Source organism: Anas platyrhynchos, chromosome 2 (genome assembly GCF_047663525.1).
Source record: "Anas platyrhynchos isolate ZD024472 breed Pekin duck chromosome 2, IASCAAS_PekinDuck_T2T, whole genome shotgun sequence".
NCBI lineage: Eukaryota > Metazoa > Chordata > Aves > Anseriformes > Anatidae > Anas > Anas platyrhynchos.
In genome coordinates, this window is record NC_092588.1 from 140,504,426 (window position 1) to 140,517,012 (window position 12,587).

A 12,587-nucleotide genomic window follows, 5' to 3' on the forward strand; every position below is an offset into this window, starting at 1 on the left:
CAAAAAGTAATAAAATACATCGACTTTATTTACCCTCAAATGACTTTGGTTCGTTTCCTGAAATACATAAGACTATCTCTGCATACCCTCCCAAAGAAACTTCTCTGTAGAATTTCATACACTCTGCAACGTTTACAGAGCATGAAGTATTAAACCAAGCTGCACACATGCTTAATGTTAATGCTGTATTAAACAATGCTGCATGTACGTTTTATGTTAGAATATTACAATGTTATGATTACACAGCAGTTAAAATGTGTAAGTGAAACGTACCACCATGCTGGGATTACTACAGAATATAGCACTAAAGAGTGTTCGTGTATTTAGTATCCTTACTTATACAAGCAACTATATGCCTTTCTCAAATAAGCAAGCCACATTTTAATTATAAAGCCTTGTATTAAATTTTTCAGTAGAACTATAATATTTTAAGAAAGGCTTCTGTCATCAGATAAAAATTCAGTGCTAAATACAAAAAAAATAAAAGAAAAAAAGAAGAAAGGCTTTAGAAAAATGATTACATTCAGCTAGCCAACAGATCTGCCTTTCAGAATGCTTTCTGTATACACACAAACAATTAACACCTCTGACATTCACCAAGACACGGAGGAAGGGTTTAATTAGACAGAGTTTTATTGTTTCAAAATGAGTTTGTCACTCACTTATACAGGGCAGGTCCTTATTCCTGCTTTAACTGTTTCTACCCTCTGTGCAAGCACCAAAATCAATGCCAGCTTACATCACCTGAGATGAACAGGTCCAGCTGACTTCCCTGTATGAAGTGTCTGAAGCCCGTTCTTCCCAAGGTGATGTAATCCCGTGCCCCAGACCATTCACAAGTCCTTTTCCAAAGGGATTCCCTGCTAAACTGCCAGAATGTGCCACCAACTAACTTGCAAGAACTGGGACCAATTTCCCTCTCACCCCTGCAGGACTTTGAGTTACTTTAGAAATAAAAACTACCACACTGCCAAGGGAAAAAAATAAAAAAAAAACAGCAACAACAAAAAACCAAACTGGCAGAAAGCCTCGTTAGACAGACCCAGAGAGCTGTCTCTAGAATTAGGATAAAAGTAAATCAGTAAGCCCCGAGGTAGACAAAGGGTGCAGCAGAGCTTTGCCCCTGTGCATGGGGATGATGGTAAACTTCGAGCCTCTTCCCCTAGGTCCAACACCTCCCACAACAAATATCCAGAGTAGGAAAATCCCCAGAAGCAACCACACTCTCCCCTTTCATTTGCCATATGGTTCCAAGAAACGCATGAGTTACCTTACAACAGAAACATTAGAGGGGGGCAGTCCCTAGCACATTTACTTAAGACTTGTTTTAAGGACATGAGGCAACAACGCCTTACAGGATAAAGGAGAAAAGACTCCATTCACCAGCTCAACTGTGTTTACCGTTAGACAGTGTAATAAATCCGATGAATAAAGGTTTCCATACAGTAAAGAGAACTTACGCTGTTATTCTAAATTCTGCGTATTATTTCCAGAAAATTCTCTGAATGCTGTTTATTCAGCTATATTTATACTTAATCAGTGACAGAAGAAATATCAACTACGTATCTACACGGTGCAAGAAAAATACAACAGCTGTTGCCTACATACAAAAGAAGTTAGCGACAATGAAATCCCCATAAGCTGGAGCAATCTACCACTGCTTTGACTCCTCATTTGCAATTACTGTGTTATACTAATTAACAATATTTTCTCAAACAAGCTGGGTAAATTAGGAAGTGTCATATATACAAGGCTTAAAATATAATGCTCACAAGCTAGTGCACCACAGCTCCATGAAAAAAGCCACTGTACAGCTGCAAGGTAATTCCGAGCAGTTTCATGCTAGAAATAAGTCCCACAGAGGCAGTATCACAAAGTATATGTGAACAATGTTATAAACAAATAGGTGAAAAAAATTGGGGGATAACTAACTTTTCAAGTGGTCTGCAGCCTCTTAACTAATCATTTTATTATTATTATTATTTAAAGCTTTCCTTGATTAGGACTTCACAAGGAACTTATCTGGTAAGAATGAAATAAAAAAAAATAAATACAAATTTCCAAAAGTACTTCTGTGAAGTACATTTTCATGACACTTAAAGAGAGGATTATCAAAACGTAGATTGTCTGTACTATAAAACCTGGACTCATGCCAAGATATCTGGAAAGCCAAAACCCCTTCAAGAAATGTCTTGTAAAGCCCAGCTTAAAGACTTGTAAGCTGAAAGATGATTTACTAAAACTCCAAGCTAAAAGCAGAACTTTTTCAATAGCTCTGTTGTCCAGATAATCGTTAGTTTAAATGGACAGCCTCTTAAAAAGAAAAGAGTCTTCCAGAAAACCACAGATTTTCAGACTTATCCCCTTCATGTACTGCTGGACCTACTCCTAGGACAATTATCAATTATCAAAACATATAATGTTTTGATCAAAGTTTACAATATTATAGACAACACATTTGAAAGAAAAGCTATGAAACAAGCAGCAGAAAACAATGTTACATAAGGACACTGGAAATAATCCCTAAATACTGTGAAAATAAATTCTTATCGATATAGTGAGATATAACTGGCAGTTGAATCAATAGACTATATGTTCAACCACAGCTTTAATAAAACAAGCAATTATAATTAACACAACTAATAAAAAGTGATGCAGTTGCTAAGTGTTAAAAACTATATTTGCTCCAAAAAACAAATAGCTTTTAAAGTTCTTTCATATTAATTTTAAGGGAGAAAAATCAGTACATCACAAAAAATACATACCAGCTTCCCCTTTAAGCCCACAATTAAACAGCTACAGAAGAATTACAAACTAAATTATACAAAAATCACCCAAATACTTACAATTAAATTAAATAGGGCTTCAATTTATCACTGGCATAAACGAATAGTTTATTTAAGATTAACTCACCTCTGCCTCCTTTCTTCATCCTTTAAAATTTCATAGATAGCCACCAGCTAAAACAAAACAAACAAACAAAAAGACAAAAAAAAAAGAGTTTACTTTAGAATTGAGTTTATATAAATGTAAATAGTAGTACTGTATTTACATTTGCCAGAAAATCCTCTTTGATAGCTTTCACTTTTCTCCACACAACACTAGGAATTAAACTCAGCATGCAAAAAAAAAACAAAACACAACAAACCACAGTGACATAACCATATCAGATTGCACATATCAGATACACAAACAAGCAACTTCTGACAAAAGCAACTTCTGGCAAAGGGCTTTTTCGTCCTCCAATCTCTGAACAAAACACAATACTACAACAACAGTAACAAAAAAACTATGTATAATTTGTTTCATCCAAAAGATTTTATTGAAATTAAGTAGCTGATCTTTAGTCATCTGGAGTATATTTTTAAAGGCAGAACTAATGACAACAGTCTCATGGTTTCATTGTGTAAAGATTTGAAAGAAGAAAACATTCAGAACAAAAATAGAATCTTAGAATCATAGAATGAGTTATAGAAGGCGTTATTTTCATAGAAAGGTAGAATTGTTTAGATTGGAAGGGACCTTAAAGATCACCCAAGTCCAACCCCCCTGCCATTTAATTTTCATTAAATTATGCCCACATATGATTTGCATTGAGAAGTGATCAGAAATTTTAGTCACTGCTGTTGAAAAGGATGTTTATAAGCAGTCTTCAGATAAAGAACAAAACATACACATTCCTCTTAGGAGTAAATGTCCGAGTATTATGTTTGAATTATTTTTAATATTCAGGTAAATATTAAAGGTGACTTATTCAACAAGATAATTCAAAATCTGTGTATTTTTTAAAATCTGGCTACCATGGAAAAAATGTAATGTTCAATGTAATAATTTCAAAGACATATCCTTGTTCTTACTAAAATAATTATGAAAAACTTCTGATCCTATTTTCCATAAGACTTTATTACCACACGTTGCACTTACTTGCCTAAACTGTGTTTCTGCGTTTTCATCTTTATTCTTGTCTGGGTGCAAAATTAGCGAAAGCTTTCGATATGCTTTCCGAATATCTGCAGATGAAGCATCCTGAAAAATGGAAACGAAACGAAGTGTCAGAAACAAATTCCCAGACCTTTGTTAGGATGTGATGACAGTCATGCAAGTGCTTAACTAAGGCGTAACATTTGACAAATCTAACCACCAAACCATGCAACCAGACTAGCCCAAACGACTGAACAATCACTCTGCCCAGTTCATCTTTCATCTTAACTTCCTTCATTACCAGACATTCATTCCAAAAATATTTGCCAAAACTTTCTTGCTTAAAAATTAACCAGTGCACCTTCTGCACCACTTGAAAGTTCCAGTAAAAACTGAAAATTATTGCAGCTGCGTACCTTCACGTCACCGTTTCTGCAAATTATCATGCTCAATTTCCCAAACTCGGGACTTGCCACAAACACTTCCCTTATTAACATTTACATGAAATTCAGCACTAATAGGACTTCCATTCAACTTCAGCTTCACCACATCTAAAGAACTGTATTTTTCTAAAGTAGCTTCAAATTACAGTTTTAAAGCTGTTTTGTGGCACTGACATCAACCTATGTATGGATGATGATAAAAAATAGCACACATTGGGAGAAAAAATAAAATTCAGAAATGAAAAATGCATCCATGAGACAATGATTTGCAACAATATGAATTAGCTGCACAATGCCCAAACTTCTGAACTAATGTCTGCCATGCATCCTATGAAGATATCCAGAAAAGGAAGATTTCAAGAGTTGGATAATGCAGTATATATTGGGGTTACACTCGTCAAAATATCTACAAAGCTCTAAATTTAAACAGAAGTACTTGCATTCCTTAACAAATATGGCCAAGGCAACGTTTTAGAAATAAAGTATTTCTCTGACAACTTTGATTTCATAGTTTTAGATACGTATTGTTCCCAGTATAGTCTCTTTATCAAAATTATAGTGTCAATAGGGATTTAAACACACCCAAAGAACAGATCTGAACTAGCTGTGAGAGGAACGGGGCTGAAATAAGATAATAATTAATGCAATACTGTAATTAGTCTGTCAAGCTTTTTTATTATAAATCATTATTTTCATTTTTAAAATTTCAGTTTTATAACAAAAGGCTGGGTACCAGTTGGGCCAGGAGGGAACAACAGAGAAAGATTTGGGAGAGGGGAAGGGGAAAAGGAGAAAGTGGGAAAAGTGAATGACACCGTAAGGAAATTGGTGTTATCCCCTAATGCAACACCTAAATTTCCATAGTCTATTGTTTGTCCAAAGAAGATGCTTTGACTTCTCACACAGAAGATTTATCCTAGAAGACTGCATATTTTTTTCATTTTTAAATTTTCCAACAGCTACTCCTATGGCACACACAAGCAAATTTGACTAAGTACCTGCTCGCTTCCATCTTGCTTACTGCAAGGGAGATATTTCAGATTAACATCGTTTGATAGGTTTATTTCTAACACTTAGTTAAGGGCAAAGAAGAGACGGTTTAACTAAATATCTCTTCTAAACCCTACCAAACATGACATTCTTGAGATGCAGACTTAGCAGAATTACATGAAATAAAAGGGAAAACACAACATAAACAAATCTTTTAGAAATGAGGGATTCAGACCATGATAACCTCAAGAAATGAGTCTCTCCAGGCTTTGTGCTTGGGATAGACCACAGCTTATTCCTTCTCTACTACACATTTAGAAGTGCTGGGCATAATTTTTGGAACACTCCCCATGAACATTTTCAAACCTGAGAAAGCCATAGTTTTAGGAGCTGTCTGGAAGAAATCTTCCAACTATTTCAAACAACAAACATGCAAAAAAGTTACGGTGTTTTCAGTTTTATCTGGACAATTTAAGCTTAAGTTTCATACAGGGGCAACACATTTTTTTTGTGTAGAAGACCAGGACAAATGTTTTTCTGTTTCATACTTAATCAAAGCATGAGATCCCAGGTCAACTTTGAAAAAGAAAAAATTGCTTAAACTTATATGTTGCTTCATCTTGAGAATTTGAAACAAAAATTTACAGAAATAGGTTATTCACCTTAGTTAACAGAAATAATTGGTAAAACAATTAACAAAAAAAAAAAAGGCAAAACAATCTTTCAACCCAGTCAGCCACTCCATACACAACATGGGCTTGTCCTTAATACAAAATACTGTATTTCAATGCTACCATAGCAAGTAAAAATCAAGAATAAGCTTACTGGCCATGGTTTTAGCTGAATAATCTAAGTGATCTTTATTAACATACCAGCTAATTGTAATTAAACCCCCAGAAGGTCAAAGATGGGACAATAACAACAAGAAACAATTCAATATTTGCTATGATGTTGCTGTAAATGATTTCCTCACTACTGATTCACATACATTTCTGAAATGACAGTAAGCCTGCCAGCCAACTGATTGATTCTTCACAGCACAACACAGAAAAATATCATGTGTGTTGAAAATCAAGTTCCAAACATGTTAATTAATGCTACCTGTGGGTAACGTTACACATCTAGGAAAGGTTCCAGATCCTTCACGAGCTGTCCTGAATGGCTTTAAGGGGTGCAAACTGGAGGCATTTTAACAAAAACCTCTCATCACCACAGAACTTACTAGTACTGAATGGCCCAAAATAGGCTACAAGAATAATTATTTTTAAACTAATAAAGAAATATCTACCATATTGAAGCCAGCTGTTCCAAGAGACTTTCATTTATAGCTAGCTGACTGTTGGCCACCCTCAGTAAGATTTCCATGAAGGCTGAGGAGCAAAACACCAAGTTGAAGAGTCAGGGCTTTCTACAGTAACCTATTATTTTACCTACTAGGGAAAAAGTCCAAAGACTAGGGAGAAAAGGCCAGGACTCTCGTTTTGTTCGTTTTAAAGACAGAGCTCCGAAGAGAAGCTGGATGGCGTCGTTTACTTTTCAGAACTACTCACTGCAGTGGCAGCTACACTTCTGTGCCTAATTCTGCTTTCATGAGAGCCTTCCAATGTTTGTCAGTGGGAAAAAGTCAATTCTCCGTCATGCATATTTTGTGAGAAAAAAAATTAAAAAAAGCATAATGTAAGCACTTAAATTAAAAGGCAATGCAAAATGAACTCTCTAAGCTACATCAAAAACTGCTCAGTTGCCAGCTGTGTAGCTGGAAAGAAGGCACACAGTAGACAAGTCAAGGGAGGAAAAGGTGTTTTATGCTAGAATTAGTTCTCAGAAATACCAAACAAGCCTATATGTTGTCAGGCCACAGCCTGGCCTCTTTTGTATGCAAATGTATGCAAGTATTCTTGAGGGAATTTTTTAATTACTAACACTTTATTGAACAAGTAGAGTTCTGTGTGTTTAGTTACAAGATTTCCAAGCAGAAGTTCATCTTTTACATTTTTCAGCAAAGTCCTTTGCACTGTAAACAAGTTTTTTAACATACAAACAAGCTTACCATTTGAAGGAATCAACCATGTGACAAAGAAGTTAACCACATACATAAGGTACTCTGTTTTAATTATTTTCATTTTTTTTTCTGAAGGACAATACCTATCAGATTCCCAGGGTAGGCAAGAAAAAGAAACATTCTTCTCTCTATTTATGCCATTTATTTTTTGCAGCTTGTTTAATTCAGATGATGAAAAACGTATTACTAAATATTATTTTACTCAGCATCATTTTCGCATTACTCAGTATTGTAAAGAAAAGTTACATCGTTAGACTACAACCACATCAGGAGAAACAAAGAATGGATTTTTTGTCACAAACAATAACAGACAAAAATAACGTACATTTGCTTTCTGTTTTAAAAAATTAAACTCTTGCTGAAAATCCATAAGAGCTGACAGATTTAAATCTAGTCTTGTCATCTGCCTATACAAATTCAGAGTCCCACCCACAGAGTCCACTTCCACCTTTATAATAAACAGAAAAACTGGTGTAGAGCAGTGCAACTCTATTACTCCGTTGCCTGCTATGCCTAATGTAACTATGATTACTAATGAAGCTTCAAAAAAGCCTCATTGTGGTCCCAAGACAATTCTTGGTGAACACATAACATATCAGATATTGCCATAGGCAAACAATGATTAGGTCAAGGGGAAAAAAATAATCAATGTCTACATAGTTTTCACTTACCAACATATACAATTCAAAACCTAAATTGTTCCCCTGAGTGCAATGCAGTTATAGAACAAGACTTAGTTACTTACAATTTAGCAACTGCTTCCAACGCAGGAAATGTGCTCAATTCATCTTGGGTTTTAAATATGCCTGCCGATGTCTTCAAAGAGGTGGCGTTATCTTTATTAGCAAGGGGAAGGCACGTGGTCCAAAGGACCGGGTAGCTGACACAAGTCCCATTTCTATTCACTTGCCGCTTGTCCAATCACTTGTTAATGGGCTAAAAGAGGATGGCATCGGTGTGTCTGTACCACTGCAGTGCTGCTGTGCAGGATTTGCCACAGGCTGTACTGCTGAAGCTGTATGGCAACCAGAAGCGATGTCTGCACACAGCCCCAGCGAGCTGCACTGCGGTGTGAAATCTTAGACCTGTCAATGACCCCAGCACAGGCAGGCCTTCACGAGCCATGAAATGTAAAAACCTTTTCACATGTTGTGTTGGAGCACGTGGGGATAAAAGAGCAACTGCACTTGCTCCAGAACCCTTCCTAGGTAATTCTCGCCAAATTCCTACCAAAAGTGTACAATTCAATGGTTTGCATTCACTCTAAACCTTGTATCCTTTTTTTTCTCTTTTTAATAAAGTGAAAAGAGCCCCTCAGTAAATCAAATACACACACAAAATTCCCACCATCAGTACTAACAGCCTTACATTTCACATGTATTTTGTGCACAAACACCGTTGTTTCCCCTAACATCTTCAAGTAATTTCCCTAAAGGAAAAAAAAAAATCACGCCCACACAGTCTTTCTGCACTGACAAATTGTTCAATAACACCAGGAGGAAAAGCAACGGCAAGAGGCAGCAGGCAGAGCCACGTACTCCTCTACCACCAGCACATGGCTAGGAAATAAATGAAGGCTCAGCCACACCAAATTGACTGAAATACCACTCCCCTATGTGCTTCCCTACGCGCATTCACCACAACCCCGTCCCAATTTCAGCTCTGATGAACACATCAGGTCCACGAAGTACACCTGCAGTTGCCAAGTCAATACTTGGAAATGCATCTAGGATGGAAATAGTCTTGTAGCAAATTCCAGAGGAGGGGAGGACATGCTGGCAATCCTGAAGGCCATCCCTCTCCCAGAAGACCCCACGGTGTCTACGAACCTTTATAGCTAACAGATGCGAGCTGAGTTTTGGCTTTCTTGCTGCATAACCTTTGTTCAACTCCCCCTTTATTTTTACGGAGCTTCTTCCTAAGGCGCTCCTCTTTCTCAAGGACGGAGCACGAGCTTAACCCCCACTTGGTGCTTCTCTGCAGATGACAGCTCCCAGCGCGCCCAGGACGGCGCTGAGTGCTGCTCTGCCGCAGACGGAGCCATGCGCCTCTCCACATTCCCTTGATTTACACAGAATAACAGCACAGCAGGGAAATATGCAGGGACCAAAAATAATGCTAAAAAGGTGTTTTAATGCTTTTTGATGCCGCTAAGTTTTAAAGCAATTCATGAAATGAAAATGAACACAAACCAGCACAATGTATTCCTGTAGGCTTCTGGTAACTGGCACAATCCCTTGGCTGGCATGTTTGTTTACAGGGGAGTGTGTCAAATGAAAGAAGACTCTGCTTCCAGCCTCGCGTGCCAAATGAATGAAAATTCTGCTGCCTCATGCTTGAGAAACCTAAAAAAGTGTGTTCTCCTCGGCACATGTGCACAATTACACCAGCTGTAGTTTTCTTGGCCGATCTGAACAACAGTATTTCTATGTATTTTGTTTTTCTGCTGAAACTATTTTAGCATTTTACCTTTTTTACTTAGATTTTCAGCAATTCATTATTTTCATATGAAAAATTAGATTGCCCAAGAGAACATCATCATGTATAGCCACATATTATGATTTAACACGAGCTGCGTATCTGAGATGCAAAGAACACTCACTCATTCTGTCACGACGATTTTAGAATTATTCCCTCAAATTCAAAACGAGGAAAAGCTATCAAACAATCACTAAGGACATAATTCAAGCCAATACAGACTAATCTAAAATCCTGCCCTACTGTTATGGTTTATTTTCATTTAGTTTTTCATTCTAGTAGTTCAAAAGGAAGGAATAAGTAGGTATCCTTTATTTATTTCACACAATTTTCCAGGAATGCTGTCATATATTTATTATTTTATGTATTGCATTTATTGCTTAGATTTTTATAAAATGTTATCTACATTTTTTAGTATAGATAGTTGTGTATACGTATTTACAAAATGTGTGTGTGTGTGTATTCCCTTACAGACTAAGAAAAGTTATTTCTCAGGGGTTCTCCTAAAAATCTGCATATTGCTTCACAGATTTCCAGTCTACAGATCTCAGATAAATGCATCACCTAGAAGACTCCTGATCCTGCAACGTAATCCCAGGAACAAAAAATGCAACAGCCCCTGGTTCACACAGGAGGGAACAATGCTATAACCAAGGACGGCTGATGCTGCACTCAACAGCTGTGGAGCACCAGTACAAGGCAGTTTTTGGGTGTTGGATCTGACAAGTTCCAACCCTTCCTTCTATGTAATGCCCCAAGTATGCTGCCACTTCATTGGTAATATAGTTTTCTTGCTATATTTCAGCTTTAGTATGTTCCTAAGTATGTGAGGAATTAAAGGAAATCAGAATCAGCAAGGCTACGCCCATCCAAGGCTCTTATCTCCTCCTTCTCTGGCTTATCCTGTTTCCATTACATCCTGCCACCAGAACTGATGTTACAGACCCACTCTCCCACGTACCTAGCCTGTCCTTCCAAGTAACAGCTTCCCAGACCTCAATGTAAGCAGAAATTTTAGAGGGAGATTACTGATGACCACAGACTTAATGATGAAGGTGTACAAGAAAATCAAAGACCAAAGTAAGTAAAAAAAACACACACACACACACAAAAAAGCTTTGGCTACTTTCTAATTACTGACTCCCATGGCACCTGAATTGTTTCTGTGACTTTTGTGACTACATCTTTAATTGACTTGTAAGCTCTAAAAGTACGTAAAACTTTTTATTTCTGAAAGGTATTTATAACCCTCTGTTCTGATGTTCCAAAACTGAGAAGAAAAAGGACATATGAGAAAACAGGATATAGGATGTATGGCTGAAAAGATTAGAAAGCCATGCAAGAAGCTAAGAGAGAACAACTATCTCTAACACAGCTGTTAAAATCTGCCCACTAGCTTATGCATCAGCACAGCATTTACATGGTGAGTAATCCCCACAGACATTTACTTTCAAAATAAACGTTAACTATTTAGTTGCAACTTCCTCAGTCCCATCAGCTGTGAAGGACACTAATTTATATGCCCCGCTACACACATCCATCAAATATGTATTTTCACACATGGATGCTAATATAAAAACTGATGTAAACAAGTTTACTTCTCCAGCAATTCTTCATGTTTATACAGTGCTTTAATTTATATTTTTAATTGTTGCTCGACTTCACAAGCATTTTAAGACCATTTAAATAAAAGCTGTTACCTAAGCTTGGAATGAATGCACAGTGAACATTTTCCTATCTTTAGTAATGCTTTTAATGCACAAAAATCTTTAAACAAATGAAAAAAACATGGGTAACATGGAACTTCTACTGCAGGTGCAAAACCAATAGGAAAGAAAAAAGAACATACCTTGAATAGTTAAAGGATCTATCTATCAAAAACGAAAAGATGTATCAAATAGGATTTTATGAGCTCTGTCTCAGGTCCAGTGATACTCAGTATTTTTACTGTCAGGTTAAGGTACAGGATCACCATTATGCTGGTAGCTACCACTAACCTCGGAAAGCCCACAGAGATGCTGTTGAACAGAATTCAAATCCTACAAGATCCCAACAAACAGCACAACTGCTCTAAAGATGCATTATTTTGTAAGGGAAGGACTAATGGTCCGCATCTGGACAGAAATCATTGACTGCGCGACCACGGGATGGAAAAAAGCAGTCAGGCAGAAAGGAGGGGTGAATCCCAAGCTGAGCGAGAGGCAGTGTCACGCTGCTGCCTCTCTGTGACACCAGCGGCACGGCTGCGAGCAGCCACACCACACCACGCCGCAGCTGCAAGAGCTCAGCAGATTGCTGCCTCCACTCCAGCAACGCTCCCCAAGACAGCTCTGAGCCCATCTGGAAGAAATGCAGAGGGAAGCAACAGATTGGAGTAGTAAGAGGTGTGGGAGAAACAAAAAGTGACTTGTTCAGGGAAACTGAAAGAACAGGAGTGACTTTAGCCTGAAGCAAAGGCAGATGACTGGGAACACATCACCTTCACATAGACAGAAGGTGGCTGCAAAGAGAAATGGAGTAATTGTCCTGTCCGTATCAAGGCTAAGCAGTAACAGTTAAATAACTCTCAAGAAGATTCAAGTTAAAAATGATGAAAGCTTCCAGAAGCACCATTGGCATCGGATGGGCTGACGAAGCCTCTGTTTCCAGCAGATCTTGCATGGGTTTATCAGGCGGGACTCAGCCTTAATCGG

At 37.5% G+C, this 12,587-nt stretch overlaps 1 protein-coding gene across 1 annotated transcript in view; it reads right to left on the bottom strand.

Annotated features, from left to right (window-relative positions):
- DNAJC1 (DnaJ heat shock protein family (Hsp40) member C1) overlaps positions 1-12,587 on the bottom strand; it is a 100,135-nt gene that overhangs the window by 60,411 nt on the left and 27,137 nt on the right. Inside the window, exons 2-3 of the mRNA XM_027450654.3 lie at positions 3,925-4,026; positions 2,914-2,960 (exon numbers count right to left, since the gene is read on the bottom strand). Of these exons, the coding sequence (XP_027306455.1) occupies positions 2,914-2,960; positions 3,925-4,026 (149 nt within the window). The remainder of the gene's footprint in view (positions 1-2,913; positions 2,961-3,924; positions 4,027-12,587) is intronic.